At 44.1% G+C, this 26573-nt stretch overlaps 1 protein-coding gene across 20 annotated transcripts in view; it reads right to left on the minus strand.

Annotated features, from left to right (window-relative positions):
- Positions 1–26573, minus strand: part of FBRSL1 (fibrosin like 1) — a 506715-nt gene that overhangs the window by 267264 nt on the left and 212878 nt on the right. For 14 of the 20 annotated variants that reach the window (XM_059863632.1, XM_059863639.1, XM_059863637.1 and 11 more), the window contains exons 3-4: positions 16479–16580; positions 5616–5651 (exon numbers count right to left, since the gene is read on the minus strand). The exons of 2 other annotated variants lie outside the window; for them this stretch is intronic. In XM_059863632.1, coding sequence (XP_059719615.1) covers positions 5616–5651; positions 16479–16580 — 138 coding nt within the window. The remainder of the gene's footprint in view (positions 1–5615; positions 5652–16478; positions 16581–26573) is intronic. 4 more of the 20 variants (XM_059863642.1, XM_059863648.1, XM_059863636.1 and 1 more) reach the window with 2 other exon arrangements.

The raw sequence follows: 26573 nt of genomic DNA on the forward strand, positions 1-26573 counted from the left end.
AAATCTTGTCTAGAAAGTCTTGCTCACATTGCCAGCCCACAGGCACACTATTGTAGGAAATATATATTAAATTCAGTTTTATCATTTACCTTTGGCTTCAGCTCAAGGAGTTTTAAAGTCATAACAAGAGCCCTGTTTCCAATATTGATTTTTGGCACAGAAAAATGCTAATTTATCAGAGGCCCTAAAATACAATGAATTTTCCAGCCCAGCCAAGAAATGTTACCCACCTAGAGAAGATATTTTTCATTAGTGTGTGACAGAGCAGCAGGTGGAAAAACCCTGTTTGTCACAATTCCAATGTGCCTCTGGTCACCGAGCGTGCTTCCACGCCATGAGGGAAGCACGCTCAGGAATTCCCAAACAGAAGTATGACATGCTTCATTGCAATAATTTTTTAATCTTCATGTAGAAATTTATCCTTCTCAGGACATCTGTTCCTCCATGGCCATCTCAAAGATGTCAAGGTATACAATCATCCCTGGGATCCATGTGGGAAACAGCACTGACTCTAGGTCTGTTCAGAAAAGATGCTGTTGAAGGTACTTTTCCAAAGTGATAATTTGGTTCCAGCCTAACTGCACAAGAACATCCTGGAAGCACAGAGTGGACTGGGAATGCTGCTGGTGAGATCTTCAGTGAGCCCCTGTAACCACTGCACCAAAGGCACGAACCTGCCCATGCTCACACCAAGGATTTCTGGCCTGAGAGCAGCCTCCTTAGCAGGCACCATCTGCTTCAGGGTTTCACAGACCTGCACTGAGCTGGCACAAAACTGAGAGAGGCCATGAAAAGAGCTTTACAGGGGATATAAACCTGCAGAGTCAACAGTTCCTCTGCTGATGATTTTCCAGCACTTTGCAGCCATTTGTACCTGTCCTCCCTCCTACTGAGGTGGCCACTATCTCTGTGCTGCAAACCAGGGGAATGCAGCTCAGAACTGCCTGTCCCAGCAAGTGCACTCATGGGCACAAGCCAAAGAGATCTGACAGGGGCAGGGTGGTTGTGGGCAGCTCTTTTGGGCAACAGCCTCATTATACAGCAACACTGAGCACACAGCACTGGAGAGGAGTCCTGCACAGCTGTAAAGATCTTTGCCAACAAAGACCCAAACTGTCTGGAAAGCCAGTTCCAAAAATGAACAAGATCATTTGAGAGAACAGCCAGGAAGGGGCAGACTGGGGTCCAGGCAGACAGTGCAGTGGGCTCAGGGTGCTCAAAGCCCACCCAGCACTTGCCTGAGTCACCTCAGGTTCAGCTTCACCTGGGGGATGAGATAACTGTTCTCATGCTACATCACCAAGCAGGAGGAATGAAGGTTGCAGATAGCACTGAGCTGACTCTGGATGACCCAAGAGTCTCTGCAAGCCTTATGGTGTTCTGCACATTTCTCTCTATCCATGAGCTCCAGCCTGAGTTATCTGAGACACTGGTTTCCTGCGCTCAACAAGGAAGATGTAAAATCAACAGAATTTGATCAGCTGCCAGGGATTTGACTAGGCTACAAAAGACTTTGATATTTTACAGAAGCTCAGAATAAAAATCAGCTGCTGCTGTAGCCAAGTGTATGTTACTGTTTTTATTTAAAAAAAAAAAAAACCCTTTCAAGAACAAATAAAACCAAACAAAGACGTCTCATCCTCCTGTACTTTTGTTCCAAGGCACACTCAGACAGGTTGGCTCACTGGCAATCCATTTGCCATATGCTTTCAAGTTTATTCTTTCATTCACTCCCATATTTTAGCCCCTTCCAGTTCAGAAGACGAACAGCTGCACAGATGCTCTATAAATAAACTACATAATTTATTGGAAGAGGTTTTTTGTTTATTTTTTTAAGCTACCACATATTCCCCAGCTCTATCCCTTTCCATCCTTTCTACAAAACTAAGTCAAATTCAGCTGCAGCCTGGGTTTGTCTCTACAGTGTGCTCAACCTTATAAACAACTGCAACTTTTTAGCCATTAATAACAAAATGTATGTATTATCCTATATTCATTGTAACTACTTTATAACTATGTTTGGTTCTGAGTTAACTACCAAAAAAAAAAACTTGACAAACATCCACAGGGTGGATATGAATCAGTGATGTATCAAAACCTCAATTAGTTCTAACTCTGATTCTCTGTGTACTTTTTAACAAATCAGTGCATTTTCAGGTAGACAGGCCTCTCATCCTGTAACCAAAAAGAGAATCTGTTTTGTCTGCTCAGAAGACAGACAGACCTCTCTGACTAAGATCACTAATCTCGTTTGTGCATGCAGGAAATGTGACAAATGGCTGGAGTAGTTTATCACACAAATGTAACCATCAAGTCATAGAGGGAATGAGATATTAACCTCCATAAACAAACTTGTGTTCCATTTCTCAGCACAGAGGAAGTATACATTTAGTGAGATAAGGATATGAAACACATGCTGCTGAGGAGAGAGAGAGCTTGCAGCAGCAGTACAGACACAGAAATGTCTCGTCCTATCCCAGTAAAAGTAAACGCCATTTGAAAATTAATTTTGGGAAATAGCGTTTTAAGAGATTTTGTCCTGCTATGTACAGGAGACTCTGAAACTATGTGCCAGGTCACTGTTACTGCTGGTTTTGAGGCTCAAATTAAATCTAGGTGCAACTGGAATTCATCAGATGTAATTTCAATGAAACCAAATTTTCACAGCTATTGCAAGCATGATCCTTATTGAGGTACCTAAAGTTCCATGGGAAGCCTGAAGTCAAGGAAGTTGCTGGAATATCCAACCCTCAGGAGTTAGTTATTTAGACACTTGCATTTAGTTTTCTTCCTGCCTCTAGCTGCAGAGCCTGCACTTTATGGATGAAGTATTTGCTAAGGTTTTTCACCAATGAGCCTGCTCTGACTGCCTGGATGGGCCTTGATGGCTCAGCTGGATGAGCCAAACCTTGGACTGGGATTTTTTCATGCAAGATTCCTACTGCAGGTTTTAAGATCTCTCTTGGCAAATGCTCATTTCCTTAAAATGTGCATTTTCTACAAATGTTTCTGAAATCAAACATCTCTGCAAGGACAGCTGACGCAAGTGAATGGAGAAGAGTGAGGATTCAGAACGAGGTAATTAAAATTGAGCACGCACAAAATAGTTTGTGGTATTGAAACAGCTGCTGATGGAACCCAGTACAAGAACTTCACCAAGTAACGATACAGATCATCATTCCACAAGTCTTCCACAACACAAGCCATCAGCACAGCTATCAGGAGGAGCACCCAGCACAGCAGTGTCTCCAGCATTCCTCCTGCTGCCACTGCTTTCACCATGTCTGGGGAACAACCCATCCCATGTAAACAGGGGCAGAGCCAAAACAGAGCCATAACAGACTTAATGTTTCATAGACAGCTGCTTTCCTGAGAAAATGAGAACTGTTATAGATGCTATGGACAAGTCCTGCTGTGGGGCCAGTTGTCTGGATCTAGTGGTTTGAACATCTCTGTCCCACCTGCAAGAATCAGCTTCCCATGGGAGTTTGGGCCAATGGAAGTGGCAGTCTCTGACTTCTGCTAAATCAAATTAGAGCAGCATCAGAGTCTTGGGGGAACAGCCTGCCTCAAGAGCTGGCACATGGTGGGGCAGAAGGCAGTTTAACAGAGAAAATGACAATCCATAAAGAAAAGCAATGCCATTTCCCACTACTCATGGTCTCAAAATACTGCCCTGGCATGCAGAAAGCTCTTACCTCCCTGGAGAAGTTATGGCTTGGCAAAATAAGAGAACCTTGTCCCCACACATGAACAGAGAAGGAGCTAGTAATTTTCTCAAAATCATTTTTCTGAGAAACAAAAGTAAATTTCTGAATAGCCAGCAATGGAAGAAAACAGTCCTATGATTTATTGGCCTTGAGACTCAGAGAAGAATTCTTTGGCCTTTTTCCATTACGATTTTGCAACCTATGTTATAGCCACTGGGAAATTGCTTAGCTCCCAAACCAGGCCCTCAGTCATAAAATCTGTGAAGATGATTCATTATTATTTATGTGATGCCATGGGCATGCATGGTATTTTACAGACAAATAGAAGATAAAGCATCTGCTTTTAGAAGCTTAGGTGAATCTGATTCTCCAAGTGTATGGAAAGCAGCACTTAATGGGTCCTAGAGCAAACATTCCTCATCCCTCAATGAATTAAGCAATGATACTCACCTGGAATACTGGAGGATACTTAGTAAACATGTAACTACTGTCTAAAAATTCGAGACATTATTTCATTTAAACTGTGAGACTTTTCAAGTCATATGTTATTTTGTAATGGTTTTATGATGAAAATGTACTTAATCTTGTATTATGAATTTCTGATAATATGCACGATACCATGGGACAGTGTTGCTATGAAACTGGACCATAAATTCTGCACTGCCTGGCAATTTTTTTATTTTGTGCACTGGGTAGAAGCTCAGCAAGTTCCATCATCCTAAACTTACAACATGAATTATTGAAAGTAAATCATTCTGGTGATTATAGTAAAAAAAAATGTTTTCCAGGCCTCCACATCAACTTCCTGAAGTACATAAAATCCACCCTTGTTCTGGTTCTATAGAGAATGAGCAGCTTTACTCTTGGTGTGAAACACTTTGGGACCACTCACCTAGAAGGCAAAACTTTATCATGGCAGAGGTTGTGAAAACAGCAATTACTGTCAGTCAGTGTAGGCAGGAGTTGCTTGCTGGACTGACACCATGTTCAGATTTGCATATACCTTCATCTAGAACCTTTCCACTCTGCATGACTTACTGTCTGAACAACCAGGGTATCATATCTCCCCACCATACATTTGTTTTGAGAGTCAGATATAATGTGATTCCAGGAATTTTCATGTTGACTTTGCTAAGCCTCTCACACCCTCTCCTATTTCTGTATTACTCAGTCATGTCTGTGCCTGCCTTTTGGACAGCTGAGCAGAAAATATACCCAAAACAAACAAATTAATCCACCTCTATATGAAGAAATGTCATTATTGCACACACAAATAAGGTACATATGAACAGACAAGGACAATTAAATATGTCTGGTACATTGCATACACAGGCAGATGTGTCCTGACCCTGTAACACCACCCTTGAACATTGTGGCACTCCTGTAAGGAAACATCAGCAACACCCTCCCCTGAAAACAAGTGAGCTTGTTTTGTAACTCAGAGGCTTGTAAATAAGAGAACATTGACTTTCTTGTTGTTCACAACGGTGAGGGCTGCAATTCTGTGTAAAATGGGAGTAACTGTGTATTTGATTCTTCTATTTAATACACAAATGAAAATGTGTGTGGGGGAGGGAGGAGGGGAGGGAAGCATCTCCTGCTGGTGTTGAAAACTCTCTCCACTCAGGTCTTGTAATTCTCCAGAGGTGACTATCTAGCTGCAATGCACCATCAACTGACCAAAAAACCCCTCCCTATAAGTATAATACTAAATTAAGAAGCCCCCAGGCTCTTAATGCACTCCCACATGTCAGGGCTGTCCCTCTGCCAGGTGCATGACAGCCCTGTGCTCTCACCCTGTTTCTGTTCTGCATTTCTTCCATGTCAGTGGCTGTGCAATAGGTAGTGTAAACCTCTGCAATCAACATCGACAGAAGTGAAAGAATTAGCTGTAAAATGACTTACGGAGTAGCCTCTTCCTGAAAGCGATTGAGCAGAACTCTGTGGGAGGAAACAATATGCCACAGTAAGTAATGCAAGAGATTCTGTGTAATGTAAGATAAGAATCATTTTGCTATTCCCTCCCCCAGCCCAGTATTCCTTAGGGGAAAACTCCACAACCTCAAATGATCTCCTGATACTCTGTGTGCTGCCACAGGAGTAACAGGCAGAGAGCACTTCCAGGTGAGGGCTCTGGGGCTATTTCAGGCAGGGTTTCATAAGCCAGAGCAGGGCTTCAACAGCTCCTCCTGACCAAGGTAAAAGCTCTCAGCGTGGGACATGTCTTCACAGCAGCAGGACACACACTTTGAACCATCCCTCTTCAGGACGTGACGGCGCCTTCCTGGGAACAGCACGCACATGTAAAGATGCTCTCCAGAACCAGGCTTGCACATTTTGCCTCATCGACTCCAACTCTCAATCATGTAACCAAATATCCCACTTTCCATTCCCCTCCATGAATCTGTGAGCCTCCAGCCTTCACTGCTGCAGCATTACCATATGACAACTCTATCTGAAATAACAATAGCAGCAAAGCACTAATTTATCATCTCTCAGAGCTTTAATAAGCACTCTGTCCCTTTTGAATAAGTTAAATTACATTGTTTACTCCTGCTCTTCATTTCAGCTCCTCCTGCTCCTTTCTCTACCACATCCTTACCTCTTTCACATGCTGCCAAATCATTTGGTTCTTTTCCTTCTCATTACACCAGCTCCAGTCACTTGGATCCCTTTCCTCTCTCTACAACCAAAGACTGTCGAGCTGCTGGGTTTTTGCTGGCAGTGGCTTTCTCCAAGCAGCTAAATGAATTCCACCTCTAGCTCCAGCTGCTGCTATATGCCTTCTTTTCGGAAATTAAAAAGGAGCCAGCAACACACGACACCACATAACCCAGCAAGTACTCTGCAGGCCAATTTCCAAGTGTGATTTATAATCATGATGCCCTCACTACGTGATTTTATTAAACAAGATCCAGGGAGTCTTAGCAGTCCTGTTTCTAAGACTGATGTTCTAGTGGGTACCAAAAATACCAAATTGTTGCAGGCTGATGGTGAGGATTATTTTGTCTTTTTGCAGCAGTGCCAGAAGTTATCACGTTACTAAATCAGCACAGCACAATACCCCAAAGAGATTGATGCAAACTGATTGCAAATACTTGTAATTTTTCACCAGCAAGATAACAATCCCTTTGTACTAGCAGTTTGAAAGCCTTTTGATCAGAGGATACCTAGATATACACAGGAAACCTTTTCCAGACTCCTGCTCTCAGTGGAAGACACAATTGTCTTGCTGCTCTGCCCATGCAAGCTCTGTGCCACTGGCTTGCACTTGCCTCTGACACCAGACAGGCAGTTCTCCAGCCAAGGGACCATGGAGGAAAGCTCCCAAAGCAAAGAAGAGACAAGAGCAAAGTCCTGCAACTATGTGGGTGTGGGAGGGCTCCCTGTTAACCCTCTCACCAGCTGGCACAGGAACGAGGGTGCAAGGCAGAAAGAGAGATGTGACCAAGCTCTTACACACAGGTCTGCAGCCAGGGAGTGACTGGGTGCCAGTCCCCACCCCTGGCATGCTACACCTGCACCTCTGTCCTGCTGTAGCTCCAGAGACCTCTGTGCTGCAGGAAAGGGACAGCTTCCACAGGGGAGCCTGAGGCAGCAGGACACTGATAACAGCATCTGAATGCCCATCTTCTGCATCCTGAACACAGATTTGGCCATTGCCTTCAAACATCACAAAAACAAGCTGGGATTTACTTATAAACCTCCTAAATATAAACTGCCCAGAAATAAAGCTACAGACCAGTGAAATGAAGGGCAGTGGCATTTACCACCATTTTTGAGAAACTATGACAAACTTATCCCTCTCTCTACATACTCTATATCCCAAAGTACTCATGGAATTCTGCCTTGTATAGAAAAAGGTTAATAACAATATCCTGCTATCCACATAAGTATGTCAAACAGCTGAACACAATTATGTCTTCCAACACTTTGGAGAGCTTGACCAGGCAGTTCACCTAAAGTAAACACAGAAATGACGAGGAGGCAAATTACCTACTGAGAAAGGCGGGAGGAGGAGAGGAAAAAGGGTGGCAGTTCTCACTCCAGCCCTCCATCAACTGAGATTTAACCAAGAATGACAAGGTCTAACAAATTGGAAATAATAACCAAAAACAGAAACAAGAGGTTTCATTAGAAGCTTCTCTCTAGGGAAACGGCCTCAGAGCATTTTCACTCTCACAGTTATTTTCCATCTTTGAGCTTTGTGCACACACAAAATGTTTTCCTAGGATGGAGCAGACTCTTGGACAACAAACTCAAGCACACTAACAACAGACCTGCTTTTCTTAAGACAACTTTGAGGCATCCCAAGCTGTCCAAAAACCCCAGGAATCTGCAGACCACTGATTTGAAACCACTGAGTAGAAAACAATAAAAACAGTTGTCGGGTAAAGTGTTACATCAGAAATAATGAAAACTGAATGGCAATTGACTCTGGTATTTTTCACATCCAAGAGCCTCTTCTCTCTTAAAAGTTTTAACATCAAATTTCCTGAAAAATCAGTGGTGAAAAAGGGTGGGGGTTTTTCCCCTGCCTCAGAATTTTTCTTGCATATATAAAATTAGTAACTGGTGAATACTTTGGAATTAACGTGTAAAATCTTTTCCAACAATTAGGTTTATGCACAACCATGCCCCACATTTTTCAGGGCTGTTTGCATGCATTTTTCTGCACATCTAACAAACCACTATTGCTTTTTTGGTTAGCTGGGAACACTGCAGCTCTTTAGGCAGATCCATACCAATTGTCACATGCAGCAATTCTGAAAAAAACCCCAGCTAGCATCAGCTACGAGTGCTAGAGCAGAACAGTTTGCATGCAACTATGATGGATGTTCCTAAAGAAAAAAAATCTTTGAGGGTTAATACAAACACAGCTCAGTCTGTATGTCTCTATATCAAGATCAAATAATGAGAAAAGTAATCAATTGTGGCTGCAAATATAAGAAATCTTAGTGGAAGTTTAACTTGGCATCTACCCAAAACTGAAGAAACCTCCTTTCACAGTGAATGAGTGCTTGTCTGGCAGGAGTAATTACAGGGGCAAGCCTTCAGCTGGAACAACTTACCCAGGCTCTTACCTACAAGGACAGGAGCACTTACATGGAGGGCTGTCAGACAACTCTCACTCTCCAAAGAGGCTATTTGCTGCTTTGGTCAATTTTCTCCTTGTCAGAAGGGCCTCAAGCAGCAGGGGACAATGGTGCCCGTGGTGCCCAGCCAGCCACATTCCTCTTGGTGCTGCTCCCACCTGCACAGCACCTGCCTGAGAGCTCTGGCTCACCTGAGACAAACCCAAACCAGCTGCAATGCAGGCACCCAAGAAGGCTCAGCTCTGGCCCTCAAACACTACCTGGAGAAACCATGGCAGGCAGGAAAAGGGCTGACAAACCCACAGCTCAAAGCCAGGACTGTGACCCCACCCAGCCAGACACTGAATCCCAGACCTCTGCTCCTGCTGCACAGCAACCCTGAGCAGAGCCTCAGGGAGGGCAGCAGCCTCTCTGCCTGCTGAGCACCAGCTTTTGCCTCTTCCAGGCCTGTCTGGAATACCCAGCCTTCCTAGGGGAGACTGTTATTAGTTAGGGGCAGAATAAGTACGGTTTGTGCATTTAATGATGCAGAAGTGGAGCTGCACTGCTAGGTGGTATTTGTGCATAAAGATAAATGGCTTATAATATTTTGCAGATGATGTGCTCTTCTACAACTAAAGATTTTTGGTTCCTTTTAAGCCCAAGGTTAAAAACAAAACCAGACAGCACAGACAAGACATTTCAGTTATGTCACAGAGTGAATTATTTCTACCCTGGGATAGCTCTTGTGTTAATTACAGTGGATATAAAAAAATACACCTTTCTGGAAGCAAAGGCAAAATCTTACTGCTGAAAGACTCTACTACCCCCCCACTAACGTCCTTGAGAGCTTGAGTTACACTGCTATCTACAACTGTATTTAAAAGATTTCTTTCTTTCTTTGGGATAAAAATGGCAACTGCAATTTAGAAAAGAAAATAATGAGAAAATCTCACCAATAACCTGCAGCAGGTTTTCCAAGATTGTCTATTAAATTGACAGAAAAAGTTATTTCCCTTATATAAATAAAAGCATGGCCTTCAACTGCTCTCATGATGCAAAAGAAATTAAGACACCCTCTGTTCAGTTTCTTAAAGCTATTGGGCTACTTATTGAACTTGAAAGACAGCAGGAAGGGCTTTAAAATCCAGTAATAATCAAGGTAAAAGGGCACCTCAAGCCAATTCCCCACTCTCAATGGGTCAGGCAGGTTTCAAGTTGGATCTTTTGTGTCCTTGACATAAAACCTTACTACAAGAGGATTAGTTAAAAGCAGGTGATGGCAGCACAACCACAAAACTAGGTCGTTTGCTTGCTCCCTTCCATCCTCTTTGGCTAAAGGACACAAATTAACATATTCCAGAAATGTCAAGAGTTCATTCCTGCTTTTATGACATGTGCCATTTCATTGGCTGAAGCCAAGAGTGTATCAAGTACCTCCAAGTCAGCTGTTGAAATGGCTGTTTTCAGCCAATAGCTATTCCCATGTGCCACAGGGCAGTCCCCAAAAACAGCCTCCAATCACTGCTGTTAATGCCATCCTCGTGTAAGTGTAGAAACTGAGACAGGGAAAGACTCAAATGTGCCCAGTGGCACCTGAGGAGCCCCCAGCAGAGGAGGGAACTGAGGCAGAATTCCCAGCTCCTACTTAGTACCAAACCACAGGCCCAAACTTATCATATGGCCCAGTGCTGCAAAAGCCTGATTTGCTTGGTTAGCACTCAGCAGAGGTAATCAGCAGTATGTACAGAGAGATCTGATTTTGAATTCTGCTTTACAGCATTGCAGGATGACACTCACCTCAGCTGTACCCACCTTCCACTCTCCCAATTGCACAGTCAGAGAGGGCAGAGACACCAGGAATTGCATGTTTACCCTCCCCTTGGTCATTTATAGAGCATTCAACAACAGAATATGGGTTCAGCTAGCATACTGGGGAAGTCTCATATTTCCTTCCCAAACAAATCCCTTATAAAACTCAAATATCTTGGAACGAGAAGGGTAAGTGGAGAGTAGGGCAAAAAGAGCCAAGGGCAGGAGATATGCCAGACCTTAACACAGAGACCCTTAATGCCATTAATTTCCACAGCCACACTCCTGCCTGCTGATACAATGAGTTCCATAGACGTGGCAAAGGTCACCAGTGCATCTCATGTTCCAGATTAGAACCTGGACCTGAGAAGATAACCACAACACATGATGGACAATCTGCATGTCCTGCAAGGCTTGAATGTGTTCCTTCTTGAATCCACTGACTTTATTCTGCTGGATAAACAGAGAGTGTGATGCTTAGAAACACTGCAAAACCAGTCTGGTTAGACAGCAAACTACACAAGGTCTGAACATCTGTAACTGGCTTGGTAAGCTACAGAACAGCTTCCACACAAGACACTTTTATTCCTACAGCTGATGGCTGCAGACAGCAGAAGGAAAGATGCCCACTGCCCAGGAATGAACAAACTGAGGGCAGTTAGCCAGGAACATCAGGAAAAGACCTCACAGAAATGCACAGAACCTAAAGCAGTGCTGCTCCCGTTCAAACCATCACCTCTGCCAGCTTCACAAAACTCCTCCAGACTTTCTTCTGTCTTAACTATACCTCACTGAAACTTTGTGCCAGTCATTAGAACTTAATTTCTGATGAAATTGTTTCCATGCAAGCATTTGGGGTTTTTTGGGATGCAGAGAAAAGCAGACAGCATGCTGAAGGGATGGGAATTTTTGCCTCCAGATGAATGGGATTTACAAGGTTTCATGATCCTTCCAGGTATATTCAAACCAGTTTGCCAAGAGTCATGGTTTGTGCAAGGGGTCTTAAAACTATCCTGTTGCTACTCTTTTTGACTAGGATGGTCTTACTCCACTCTTCAGACTGCAGATCAGAGCCCAAGAGTGTCACACATGAGGAACAATGGACAGCACATGCCACAGAGAGTTTGCAGCCCACACATTACTACCCCAGGCCTTCCGAAAACTCCTTCAATGTGCTCTGTGACACCCCTGACCATGGCTCTGAGGTCCCACTGCCACCCTGCTGGAGCCAAGAGCAGACATGCCACATGCACCAAAGTTTACAGTGTGGATAAATGTGGAGATGTGGTGTGACTGTGGTTCAGTTCTCACTTCAGAGGTTCAGAGGCTCATCTGATTGTGCTTCTGGCAAGGTACTTCAGCCTGAGGCACACAAGAGGGACCTCCAGCTTTGTACCCTGCTGCTGCTCTAATCCCTGTGCCCCAGGAGGGGAAGCATGGTACGGGAAGTAGGAAAGAAGGGGAAGACAGTGCCTGTGATGGCACACAAAGAAAAGCACATCACAGTGAACTGCCTGAACTAGAAATCACAGAAGTTATTTTGTATTCATCTACCAGAGAGAGAATTTTATATCTAGCCTATACAATATGCTAAACACTTATCAAAGAACATTTAGAGGGAGGAAAATCTTTGCATTTCCTAAAAGACTGCTTTTCATTTATTATGTTTAAAGAAAAACAAACAAACATATGAGGATAGGATGATGAAAAATTAGAGAAGATAGCCTGGGGGATGAGAGGAAAAGGCTCTCAACAACTTAGTAGCAGTGCTTGCTGGTTTTATGCACAGCTGAAGCCAATCCCTTGAAAAGGAGAGTTTTGACTCTTAAGTGGCCAGCACCTCTTGCAACATATTTCCTAATCAGCGAGTATTTATGGTCGATATTTTATATTTCCAATTTCCCCCTAAGGGCTCCTGAGAAAGCAGCACACCTGCCAACCTTTTCAGCTGGGCCAATAATTGCCAATTTGCTCTTTGCCTTAGTATATCACTCAATTTAGCCCTGGCTGTGCCCTGCATACATCCTCATTCATCTCTGTGCCCCCATGACAATTAGAGTGTTAGCTTCAGCTAACTAGGGCAACTATTCTACTAGGGTTGGAAGACAATTATTAGTCTATTTTCCCATCTTGTGGCAACAAAATTGAGAATCCATGACAATTACATTCAGCAATTCTGCACTCTGCCGCCTGTTCCCCCTCCTTGCCCCCACCTTCCGAATATTTCAAATTATCACAGCTCTACTACCACATTCAAATTTTCCATGTTCACAGGGAGTGAGGCTTCTATTTAAATGATAATGAGGGACGATCCATTCAATTTAGTGAGGGAGAAAATCCATTAAAAAGCAGGCAGTTCTTAAGCTGATGGGTCAAGAAAAAGATAAAAACCCTTTTTTCAAGCCATTATACAAGGCTCTGTGTGGATTTTTGGACTGTTCAGGACATCAGAAAAGATTAGGACAATTATGGAACATGGGGAAAACCAAAACAAAATGCCCAAGCTTTCCACTTTTACTTGGGTCAACACAACAAAATAGTAATATGGCTTATCTGGCTCTTAATTCTCTGGCAACTTCCAATTACCTCACACTGAAAGGCAGCAGAGGAAAATCCCATTTTGGAGAAAGGCTGTTGACTGTTTTGGTTGTAGAAGACCTGAGAGTACATGTGTAAAAAGGATGTTAGCTCTGTAGTAGTTTTTAAGGGAATTTTACATCAACACTGGGAACATAAGCGAGTGGCACATTCCCATCTGCTCTCTGCACCACAAAACCTGAGCTAAAACTTCACTGTTTTTCTGCTCTGAAGTTTCATCATCCCAAAGAAGAGCCCAGCCTCAACAAATCAAACCTCTGCAGCCAGAGATGATTTCACTAAATCATAATAAGCATTTTTTCCCCCCAGTGACCCATAATAAATGGCACTCGGTGTAATGTCTGGAAAGATTTACTATACAAGCCAGACAATTACTGTCTCACCATGAAATTGTACCATTCTCTCCCCACAGAATTTTCACTTGTGGCAAGGAAGGAGCAAAATGCTCTGGGTTTCATAGTGGATGAACCAATGGCTGTTTGTGGGTGTGTGTGTGTGTGTGTGTGTGTGTGTGTGTGTGTGTGCACAATATAATCAATCATTTGCCTCAGTTTTCTTTAGAGTGCAATTATTTCACGACAGACCAGGCCACCTCTTGACTTCATGGTCCATTAGAGACTAATGACATGCATTAATGTAAATAAAGAACAACTTGCTGGCATCCCACTGAACAAGTCACCTCAAGAAACAAATGGCACAGAGGGGCTAAGCTGTTCAGAATAGCACCTCTGAAATGGGGACCAGTGAAGCTGGAGGGAGGATCTCGTGCTCCTGAGATGGCACCACTACAGCTGACACTTTGATAGGCACATTCCCTACCATACCTGCTGTGTGCTACCCTGCAGCAGCCAGACCTGTCATCTCCTGCCTCATGCACTCCATTGTTCACCCCCCTTAGTAGGGAAAGGCAGCACAGAGAGTCCTGAAGGCCAAATTCACCAAGGAGCAGCAGGAGAGTGAGAAACAGCCCAGGTGCCTCCTGCTGCACAGCATTTATCTGCAGGGACACTGCCAGGTGCTGGAGCTTCTGTAACCACCAGCCTTGAGGAAACACCATCTCTGCCTTCCCTGGACATCCTGACTGCCCTGTGCTCCTGCTCCTGAGGACATGTAAGGAGCTGTTTAAACTGTGTGCTGGGACACACAGTTCCAGAGCCAACAGGGACCAAGCATGCTGGACAGAAAATTCTGCAGGAATCAACACTCAGTAGAATGTTGTTGTCTCCTCTCCCTGTCCCTGCTCCCTCTCTACAGTGAGAGAACCAGTCTGCTTCCTCATCCCTTTGCACAGAACTGGGGAAAACCATCTGATTGCACCCCTGGGACTTCCTAAGACTTTGAGGCAGTTGCTAAATAGGCTACAGAACATGTACCAGGACGTGAGGCAGTGTTATATGTAATTAAAGCTAAATTGCACTCATCAAATAACGAACGAAGAGCATTCCGTGATTCATGAACCTTACTTTTCAAACTGTTTAATTACTAATTTGAAAAATTCTCATTTGTGATGGGTCGCCAGGTCACGAGAGCAGCTTCAGCAAAGCTCTGAAGTGTGCCCCGGCCTCCAGGCACTGCCCAAACGTCTCCTCTGACTAAAAAAGAACAGAGTGCCTATTTCCCACTGAATTTCACTAGCTGCTGAACAGGCTTTGAAGATTTTGCAGGAATTAGGCACTCGGAGTCAATTCCTACAGGCTCAGCCTGCAACTTTGGGGGCAAAGGGAAAGGGGGAGAAATACTGGAAGTGCATCAGCTTAACAAGAAAAGTCTCCAAGACCACTTAACGCTTTGACCTGAGCTAATGGCCAAGCTGGAATATGTTATTCCTTTCTTGCAGCCCCACTCTACAGCTACAGTGCAGCTCCCAGGCTCTCCTGCTCACATTCCTGTCAGGAATGGCCGAGGGGAGGGGAAGCAGAGAATCCCATCGATGTGGATATGGGATATTTTACGTGTACACAAAATCACCACCATTCCTGACTGTAACACAGCCCAAGATGTCCCACAGCAAGGGGGTTTGTCCCGGGGCCCCCCTGGCTGCCTGGCCCCAGGGCGGTGTGTGGGCTGGCAGTGCTGGAAGCAGATCACAGGACATGTTATTTTTCTCTTCCTCCCACTGCGGCGGCTGTTTACAGCGCCCCATTCACACTCCAAACATGTAGAGAGAATTTTCCCCCGTCACATTTCCCTGTCAGAGCTGTCAAGCTGAATCCCGCTTTAATCTGCCAAAAGCACTTTTCTGCTGACATTTTTAATAAATACTTTCAGCTTTTAAACACATTTGTGGGAGCCATTTTTTTCCCCTTTTTCTCCCTTTTCCTCCTGTAGAACGGGCTCTGAAAGCCTTAATAGCAAATACATTACACTTATCAAAGGCTTTCCCCCCCTCTTCCTTTTGCATCCTGAAGCGGAGGTAGTGTTTTCAATTTTAAAGCTAAATTAACTGTCCAATTGAATTTAGCTGGTGTGAGCCGTTTTCTGTGACAGGTTTTAGTTATGAAGCATATTTTACATTAATAGAACTCAACATGAAAACCACTCGCTCTGGGATTTCTGTGGCTTGCCATTGAAATGGCAAATTTAATATTTCAGACATGCTCGTGCCAGCGTTTGATTATTGTTCTTCATTTAAATCTCTCCTAACGGGAAAGGTCCTAATTAGTAAAAAATCATGTTTTAATGAAGGCGAAATGCTAATTGCTAACACAAAAAGCCTTCGTATAAAATTATCCCAGCACTGCCATTGATTTCTTGGTGACTCAAAAGCCCATTTGTGTGTTTACACACCAAGGCACCATTTGCTTTTGTTTTATCATAACATTTCACTCAACGTACCATCGAATTTCCTGAGAGAAAGACAGCCTTCCCCCAAAACCCTCTCATATCTTGGCGGCAGGAAGCATAAAATTAGATGAACTAACTTTGCACCCAAACTACGTGATTACGTGCAGCAGTTAAACCCAAGGATGCTGTAAAAAGCTTTTTAACACAACTTCTTTGAAAAACACAAAACAAACCATCAAGCCATTTTTCCCCAAGGAATAACAATTCCATTTTGTTTTCCCATCTCTGATCTTTCGCTTATCATATTATTTGCACCATGATTATAGTGTTTGCAAGGCAGCTCAACCACTTATGCCGTAACACTCAATCATGACATAAAAAAAAGTTATTACACAGTGACCTCTGGATGCCAACATTTGTTCAGCAAGATTTATGAAAAGCCATGTCAGCAGCGGGAATTGCTGCAATGAAGCGATGCTTTCTCCTGAACGGTACTTACATCACTGAGACGGTCCCTTGAGCTGCTCCGCTGAGAGCTTGTGGCCTCCCTGATGCTGTCTTCCTCGCTATTTCTGCCACTTCTGCTTGTAGGGACCTTCATCTAGAGGGAGAAGAAGGAGGGGGGGAAAAAGGAGATTTTCAAGCACTGCTCTGCCACCTGTTCCCGAGGTTGCCGACAGCAGTTCAGTCAATGTTTCACTCCTACGCCCACGGCACCGTGGGAGGGATGGAATGCAGGGGGCTCCTCTGCAGTTGTGCTTGACCACCTGTGTCCACACTCCTTTTCACCAGCATGGCAGGGAAGGTGCTTTTGGCACTCCTGGAAGCAGGCGAGGTTGTGTCTGACACGAGGGGGGAGTGGACAGACAGACAGACCCCCTTCACTCTGCTCCCAGCACTCCTCAGCTGGGACACTGCTGGGGCTGCCTGACCCATCCAGGCCATGCTCCCAGCCCAGAGATGTGCCCTGGGGCCACTGAGAGGTCATGATGGCCACTGAGGGACACTTGCTGAAACAACTTGCTTGAGATACTACACAGAATTGGGAGCACATCAGGATTAACTCTTACAGCCAAGGCTGGTGCTTTGACTGCTAAATCATCCCACTGCCTTCACCTGAAGTTGTGCTTGTGTTTGGACAGAAGTGAGAGAGCCAATGTTTGAAATCACAGCAACCTTCCTCTTACATCTGCAAAGAGTGTTACAGGGGGAGGAGAGGGCTAGGATAGATGTCATTCACAGCTTCATTCCTGGGCTCATTTACTAACAAATTATTCTGCTAATTCCCTCGTGAAATATTGGGTGGAAAGAAGTGTTTAATTTATTAATAGGTTCTATTCATATCAGTTTGGTTCCATTTAAATTACACTATTTAAAATGTCGGCTTGTACAAATTGGTATTTTTAATGGCAATAAAATCCCTTTGTTTCTTGCTGTTCTGTTCCATGGTGGTGCTGGCAGCCAGCAGGGTTTGCTCCTGGTGCTGATGTAACCCTTGCAGCCCTGCCCCTGTGGCACTGGGCACACTGGACATGCTGTCACCATGTGGGCACAGCAATCTGAGTGCTGGGAGCACTGATCACTGCACTCCATGGATGTTTGACAGTGCTGCCAGCTAAGTGCCCACCAGTCTGTCAATATTTTAATGAAATGTTCAGGGTACTATGTGGAGAATGAGCTCCAGTTCTCACCCAGAGTGCACAGCCCTGTATGGGCATGGGCAGCAGAAGTAAAAGGAAAAGAAACAGAAAGAAAATATCATGCTCATTAGATTTCTCACTGTGCTTGCTCTGCATGACTTTCTGCCACCTTACACCTCACCAACACACTTTCTTCTGCAGGACAAGATTTTTAGACACATCTAACTGATAGAAATCAAAATTTTTTCATGGCCACCTCATCATACAACCACCATTCTCAGTGCAGTGCTCTGTCTCACTCCTTGTCCACCACCTTTCAAATATGTTGCCCACCTGAAAACTTTTATCAAGACCAATATTTCATCTTTGCTCCTATGTCAAAATGTTCAAAAGCACAGCACAGCAATGAGAAGTAATCCTTGCTGGGATCTGCTAGAGGCATTCCCAACAACAGGGAGCTTGCATTTGCAACTATCCACACTGGGTATCAAGGCAAGAAATAATCCACTTGAAGTTCATGATGTTCAATCCATATTGTCTGTTTCCTTAATAACTAGGTCAACAACATCGAAAAGAAAAATCTAACTATACTACATCAATATTGGCCATAAGCCATCAAATTTTAAATTCCACATATAATTAAGTAAATTTGGTAAGACTTTTTTTCCTAAATACATTAAATGATTGTCATTGGCTTATTTTATTCTTTTTGAGGTCTTTATTAAGCAATTACTACTTCAGCTATGCCATTATCTTGCCTAGGATTGATGCCAAGCCAATAAGACAAATGGTAATACTCCATTAATTACAGCCTTTCATAACACTGGCACTCCAGCTTTCTTCTGTCATCTGGGTCTTTCTGCACTTACTCAAAACCCAACTCCACTGGTTTCCAGTCATCAGTTCTGAAACTCTTGGATGTAAAGTATCTGACCTGCCAATTTCAATCCTTCCAGACACAGCAGGTGCTTTGTTTCACCCTGAAATAGGAACCACTTAACCATTACAGGGCAGAATTACAATTTCCCTAATACAGTACAGAAATGCCCATTGAATTCTGCAGCTTTCTGATTTCTGATCCACAACTTTCTCCCTCCCACCTAGGAACACATCAAAGGCTGTCAAAATTATTACACTTCTGACCTAAACAACTCCTAGACAGCTGCAAATTAAAGGAAAAATAAATTATGCCATTCCAAATCCTTTCACCTTCTCAAGTGCAAATGGTTGCTAGAATTAATGCAAAAGGACTAAACTGCCAGCTGTTTAAAGTTAGCACAGACTCACCCAACCTGTTACCAGACTGGATCCTTTTGCTGCTTTTTCTTAAGTTACAGTCAGCTCCAAACACCACCTGTTTCTTTTCTCCAAATTTCATTAAAGGAAAACTACACCTACACACACAGTAACAAATTGAGACAATTTGACCTGACAAGGTCTTGCACAGGCAAGCAAATTAGAAGCATCACTGCTGCCATTAACCTTTCCAAGTAAATATCAATTATTAAACTTGCTGCACTACCTCTGTCCCCAGTTTGCTGCTGTGAATTAAGAGGGTCATCAGCCTTTTTGACAGATCTTGTTCATTTACACCTGCTGCCTGCCAGCAGGGGAGCCCGCACACCCGCAGCCCCAGCGCTCAGCCAAGCTGCCTTAATTCATCAGTAATTACCCTAATGAGCCACATGCAGGACCCAAGGAGGAGGACAAGTTGTTCTGCTAAATGGATGCATTGGTTTCAGGGGCACTCTCGGCAGACCTAGGTATTAGCAAACTGGCCAAAAGCTTCTTTCCCAAAGTTGCCACTGGCTCTGCTGCTTGATTTCTAGTGATTTTCTCTGGGTGTTTTTGCTTGAGTTCCAGAAATTCCTCCTGACCACGTTCTCTGATCGAGTTTTACTATAAAAACTAGTACTCCTCTCCCTTGGAAAAAGTCACTGCTGTTCCAGAGGCAAAGTGGGCTCCTGGCCCTGCTCCCAGCCTGGGGATGTCATCTCCAGCTCAGCCCAGACCCAACCAACCAACTCCCCAAATCCACAGGCAAAACACTCTATGTCCTCTCACACAACATATTGCCAGGGACTTCCAGAGGCATTAATGCAACACCTCAAGTGGATGAGCCAAATATCCCACCTAAAACTTGAGCAGCCCATATTGATTGTCCAGGGTATTTACACACAGTGGCAATGGCCTTCAGCAACCAGAATTACATATGCAATTCAACATTACAGGCTGTTCTCAGCTAAAGCCCAACCCTCTTGAGACACACACTCTGCATTACCCACTGAGCATACCCAAGTCCTTGGGCAAAACCAGTCCCGTGGATGGATTTGCCCTGTTTGAGGCAGGACTAATCCAAACTGGAACTGGAGGGTCCCAGCCAGCGCAACAGAGCCAAATCAGAGCCTGGGGAACAGCAGGAGGAAGTGTGTGGGGTAAACCTGAGTGTGTTTGATAGCTGCCCTTAGGTCTGTTCAAAGTGTTTTGGCAGCCATCTGAGAGGCAAAAGGTCTTAAAATAACCCTGATGCCCAAAGCTCTGCAAAGAGGGGCTTGGAAAGGTGCTCCTCAGCCTCGTTTCCTGAGGGCTGGAGGTGGGAGGGAATCTTGTCCTAGACAAAGACTGACTACTGTGTCACTTCAGGAGAGCAAAGCTGGAAGAAAATAAAAAGGCATATGAGGACAACTGAAGCTATTTGTTAATTTATCTCTTCCAAACCCTAAGACAGCAAGACATCAATGTCCATGCATATGAACAAACACTGAGTAGGTGCTGAAGTTTTTCTCCAGCAGAGCCTGTTTCATTGTTGAAGGGAATTCTCCAAAATTAAACCCAAAGCTGCTTAAAAACCAGACCAATGCAGTCTCCTGCAAGATAAATAACACCCCAGACCCACCACACACCGCAGAGCAAAGCTGGTGGCAGGCAATCCTGGCATTCTGCAGTCAGCTTTCCCCAGGAAGGATGTGTTTGGGAATGTGGAAGAGACCATTGCCAGCTCGGTGGGAGCGGGCCAGGGCTGCAGGCAGGGAAGGACCAGGGGCAGGTACAGAGGGTTTGTAAGGCCATGATCAATTTGCATCCTGCAGGTGCTCATGGACAGTCCCGAGCCACGCTCGGAGCCAAGAATTATGAACTTTGCGCTGTTGGACATCATGTAGCATGATTAAATATCATAACTCATCCCAGTAATAACTCCAGCTCTGCTATCCTGGAAGGCTGTGCCTTTCCATCTCTCCCATCCAACTTCCCCCTCCCTCCTTCTTCCTGTGGGGTGGGGGTGGAGGAATATATGAATGGGCAGAATGGGCCTTGCTTCCCTAAAAGGGCTTTTTCATTACCACTATGTTGGCTCTCAGCCCCCGCTTTTTAATCATAATAGATCAGCCTGCTCTCCATTTACTTAAGCTTTTCCGATGTCAGAGGGAAGCACGTTTTTATTTGGCACACCTATTTTCACATCGTGGGCACGCTGCCCCTGCTCATTATTAATAAATACACTTCGATTTATCACAAGCTCCATTTGAGTGCCACGGGGAGCCTGGGGCAAAAGGAGACAAATTCTTTTCTTAAGTTGTTCTGAAAGGTGCTGGGCTTGCCGACCCTCACCCCCATTAACCCAGCACAGCTAGTGTGCTCCTACTGGGAGCTCCACGGCCTGTGCAGCGGCAGACTCGGACTGATCTTGTGCCATCTCAATATATTTGTTCATTATCTTGCGCACACACAGAAGCATTTGGAAATGTACTCGGGGCACAGGCCAAATTGAATCATCTGCCTTCATTTTCCACACGATCTGAAGCTACAGCTGCTACAACAGGCTGTGGGATTTTTATTTTCCTTCCTTAACAGTTTTTTTTCCCCTTGCTCTTAAAGTCACAGCAGTCTCATTTTAAACCCCGCGCTGTTGCTTGGGTTTGTATCTGTGTTGTATAAAACGGGTCTTGCATCCACACAGGGTGGGAAAAGAAATTCCCAGCAATCTCCCTCTCCACAGTTCTGAAGGAAAGACAGAAAGCAGAAGCCTCAGGGAGAGACATAATGAAGGCATTAATCTCAGACATGCCTGTTCTGGTGGCTCAGATGGGTCTATTAATCCACAAATCCTGTCACCTCTGCCAGTGGACAGGCACCAGCAGGAATGGCACCCACTGACTTTGTGCTGCACTCTGGAGCCAGGAATGGTCCATGAAAACAAAGCTGCCCTTCCAGATCAGAAGGGCAAAGAGCTCCACACAGCACTGAGCCAAGTTACCGCGTTTCAGGAACACATTAACTTTGAGAAGAAAGTTTAATTCCTTTTTAAAGCTCTGCAAGATCCACTTTCATTTGTCTTGAGAGAGAGGACAGACCAAACACAGCCTTTGGATTTCCATGTTACTGACTTCATGGTAAATCTATTTTGGCAGGAGCCACTTGGAGATAAGTGGGTAGAGCTGAGAGGCGTCCAAGTCCCAGAGTTTGGGTCCAAGCTTTCAGATCACCAGAGACAGGGATGAATCAACCTTATCAAGCTCATCTATCTAAACTAATGCTGCTGAGCACCACTTTACATCTCATCAGCAGGTAATGACTTTATCATCAGCTCTGCCAAAGGACCCTTTTCCAACTCTTTCTACAGGGTTGAAGAAAAATTTCCTGCAGGTAACAAACATCATTCAACAAAGATCATGATTTCCTATGGCTACAGAATTGATAACACCAACTGTTCCAAAAATTTATCAAAAGTACTCGTATGGCCTGTCCCCTTCCTAATAAAGGATGAAAAGGATGCTTAAACAATATTTTGGGGGACTTTTTTTGCTAACATTTGCTTGCATTTTATTATGAAGTCCCAGATAAGCTCATGTTTCTCTGGTAGACTACCAGCAGTAGCAGCTTTCTGCAGCAGGAGACAGTAAACTGCCTTAATAAATACAAATGGACAATTTAATTAAAATATATTGGAGACTTGGAAAAAGTAGTATTTGTGGATAACACAGTCTGTTAAGGGACTGCATTCAGGGCTTACTTAGTGTATTCTAGGCAGGCAACAATAAGTGGCAGTGAAAAAGTGCACAGAGCTCTACCCCAATGATTAAAGACCAGCCAAAATTATAAACGTCTGTTTTCCAGAAAGTGGGGGGAGGAAGTCACTCAGTTGCCTCTGGTTTTAATATTTGAAACAAAACAAACCATTTGGCTTTAAAAATGTACTTCTTTAAACCTGAAAAGACCCACGTATCAAAACAAGGTGGAATCAGCTAAACACATTACTTCTGATTTGTTTCCTTGAAAATCCAGCCTTAATGCATTCTAACAAAATTTATCTATCCCAAGCATACCTCATAATGAGATCAACTGGGAAAAATATCAAGCTTGTTTGTATATTTTATACTTGCTCTAACTTGGCAGTTTGGAGATTATGTATTCCCTAGGTCCCTCCTTAAATCGTTTCACACGCTACAATTTGATTTTCTTTGCTTGCCCTTTTCCACAATTTTTTTTGATACATTTTATTGAGTTCTGGCTCAGAGGGAAACGTTTCCTTTGAATTAAGGGTGCAATCATTTCTTCTCCCCTCTAAATAAGGACATATGGCGTAGAAAGCAATGTTATGGTTTGAGTATTTTATGATTGAAGTAGGGCTCATTTAAAAAAAAAATGACAGTAGCATCAGGTTGGATTAGAGTAGTTTTTCTAATTGGGTGGTGCTGCTGTGGATACTGTGATGGGCTATCTTGGCCATAACTCATTTTAAACAGGACATGTCCATTCATTCTTACTGTGATGAAGAAGCAAACAGCAGCAGAGTTATGATACTGAAGGAAAATTGTCCTTTTTTTTTTGACAGTCGCTCAGTTCCACAATGTTTCCAAGGTTAGTGTTTGCACATTTACCTGCTATGCAGACTACTGGTTCCCTAATCCTGGTTTACCAGTTTCTTTTGGCCAATTTACATCAATAGCCTGTGTTGCAGTCAAGAAGTCTGTAACACAGTGGTTCGTTTTTACCTCTCCCTGGGATGCAGAGAACTTGAATTGATGCTAGCAAAAGATTTCTGAGCTTAGACTGAGTCAGCTGCTAAAGCAAGCCAAGTACAACAACTTCCCCTAAATAAAAAGTATTATCAGTGAAAAAACAAAATATTCAAAAGCCACTGATAATTTCTAAGAGACATGAGCAACATTAACTACTCACTAACAACCTAACTTTCCATCTTAATGCTTGCAACCAGACATGAGGGTCACCTTCACTTTCTAAGAGCAAATGACACCCAAGCTCCTTTGGTCGGGGAAGCTGCCTTTGCAGTTTTGGGAAGAACTCCTGGTGCTGAGATTAGCCAGGACAACATCCTGCAGTGAGCTCAGCTTCAGCTCTCTGGGAGACACTTCTGCAGACCTGGTGCCACTTCTGCCTGGGGAGGAACTCTGTCTGACCTCATGGCTCCTGTGAGGTGCCATGGAAAGAGCAGGCCAGCGCCTGGGGGCCTGGAGAAGCCTTTCTGCCCAGTGCCCAGCACACGAATGGAGCAGCAGGGCTGGCTTTTCTGCAGCTCTGGAACTGCTGCAGTGATTTTTCACAGCTTCTGGGCTGGCAGGTGGCCCCGGCTGCGGAGCAGAGCCGGCCCCGCTTCCCCAGCCCGGCCGCGCTCTCAGGAGCAGGAGCCTCGCTGCCATGAGAGAGCTAATGCTTATTTTGGAAAAAAGCTGGTGCTTAAGCAGGCAAAACTGCTCGATTTTACAGCTGCCATCAGGCCTGCATAGCAAACTGCACTCTGCATGCCCCCAGCCGCACTTGGCAGATGGCAGCAGACAGCTGGGAGAATCTGGGTTTGACATACGTCAGTGACAAACCGTGTCAGCCCAGACCTGCTCAGGTTGCAGCCAGGCAGAGTGTGCCCGAGCAGGACTGGGACTGCCCAGGGGGAAACAGCATTCCCAACCTTAACCCCAACTGCCTTCCACAACAGGGCATGCAGATGGCACCTCTGAGCCCTTGGGGCTGGCTGCATGAGCCAGGCAGGGCAGCAGAGGGGCACGGATTGGGTTTGTGTGGCAAAGGCTTGGGGGCAGGGTGTCTGCTGTGAGAAGCTGCCAGAAGTTTCCCCCATGTCCCGTGGAGACAATGCCAGCTGGCTCCATTGCTGGCCAAAGCCAGGCCCATCAGCAATGGTGGCAGCACTTCTGGAACAACACAGTTAAGAAGGGGAAAAAGTTGCTGCACAGCAGCATTTGCAGTCAGAGAGAGGAGTGAAAATATGTGAGAGAAACAGCCCTGCAGTCACCAAATCACTGAAGGAAGAGGAGGAGGAGCTCTAGGCAGCAGAGAAGTTACCCTAGAGCCTGTGGTGAGGATCATAATGAGGTGACAGGTCTCAAGGAGTAGCATCCAATAAATAGCCCATGAGAGAACTGAAAGCTTCTGAGCCTCTGAGAGCTGAAAGCCTCCGTGCCTCTTGAAAATAAGATTTGTAGCTTCAAGTTTCACATAAAGATGATTTGGACCTGTGACTCTCGGTTATAAAATGCCATCCAATATGCATCAAATAGAAAATTGATTTGGCACGGGTTTTTTTGGTAATGGGAAAGAAATGGATATACTGAAGATGAGCTCAGAACTCTTAGAGCAGATGCATCAAGTGTTACCAATCTGGTGCAGTGGACCATAGCAAAAGGATCACTGTAAGGGAAGTAGCTCCAAGCAGGACAGGGGGATGATTGACTAAGCATCCACTTAGCAAGGAGAGAGCTGTGTTCAGCTGGAGCCAACAGACTAAATTGGGCTGAGCTTACACGGTGCTTTTAAACACCATGTAGGAGGCAATCAGAATTGACAGCTTTAACATTGCTGCCATCTATGCACACAGATACCATCTATTAAAGGCTAATATCAACAGCTGTGATGTTCAAAGCAAACGTAGATTTAATATACATATTAAATTGTCCAAAGCTGCAGGAGATGTTTCAAAATATATTAGGAAATTCCACCAAGAAAAAGATCTCTGTATATTACAGTAGTTCTTTCTGGTAATGCTACTCCTCAAAACTGAGGACTTTGATTTCAATGTGAAAGGTGATGATAACCTTCAAAAGTGATTTTAGTGAAAGAAGACCCCAAAAAGCAAGGTAAGCTTATTACTAATTATGTCAGACAGGCAAAGCATTCAGTGCAGCTCAGTCTCAACCCTGGGAAGAAAACAGACATTCCCCAGCCTTCTGATAGCTAAAGGAAGATATCAGACAACATTTGCCAAGAACAAAGTCCAGACCTGTGGCACAAGTATAGAATGGGAGATCATGTCACATAGATGCTGATCTTGGAATATCCACTGAGAAAACAGTCAAAAGACAAGTATTGGAGACATGTTTCAGAAGAGCAGCCAGGCCTGGCTGGGCTGCTATGGGCACAGTGCTGTGATACCAGGCTTGAGCAGCAGAAGAAAAGAAAACCAGAACTGGACTAAATTGACTCAAATTATTTCAACAAGGTTTTCTGGAAAATTAATCTTCTTGAATAAGCTAGGTTTCATTTCTTCAAAGATTTTGGCTGAATAGGAAACTTGATAAATGTGATTAATTTAGGATTCTAGATGCACTTATACTGATAAAAGTTAGTGCTATATAAATATCAATAAAGCATATTTTAAGTGGAGACCAGATCAGCTGGGTTCTCAGAAAGTAGTGTCAATAAATAAACATTAAAATTTGCTACAGAAGGTAAAAGGATTTAAACAAGGTTTGAAGCTATTCAATAGTCACATCAATACCTGAGAAAAAATGTTATCAAAACCATTGCAGATAAAATTCATAGATGCCAATGATACCTTTTTAGAATAAATAAGGAAGAGGAGGGGAAGGCAGCTTTAGGCAGCAGCTTGAATTCTGTGGAAAACACACCTCAGGAGAAAAAAAACATGTCCCAAAGCAGGGCTGCACTGTGGTCATGAGGAATGAGAGCAGCTCCTGCAGAGG

The sequence above is a fragment of the Haemorhous mexicanus genome, chromosome 19 (genome assembly GCF_027477595.1).
Source record: "Haemorhous mexicanus isolate bHaeMex1 chromosome 19, bHaeMex1.pri, whole genome shotgun sequence".
Taxonomy (NCBI): domain Eukaryota; kingdom Metazoa; phylum Chordata; class Aves; order Passeriformes; family Fringillidae; genus Haemorhous; species Haemorhous mexicanus.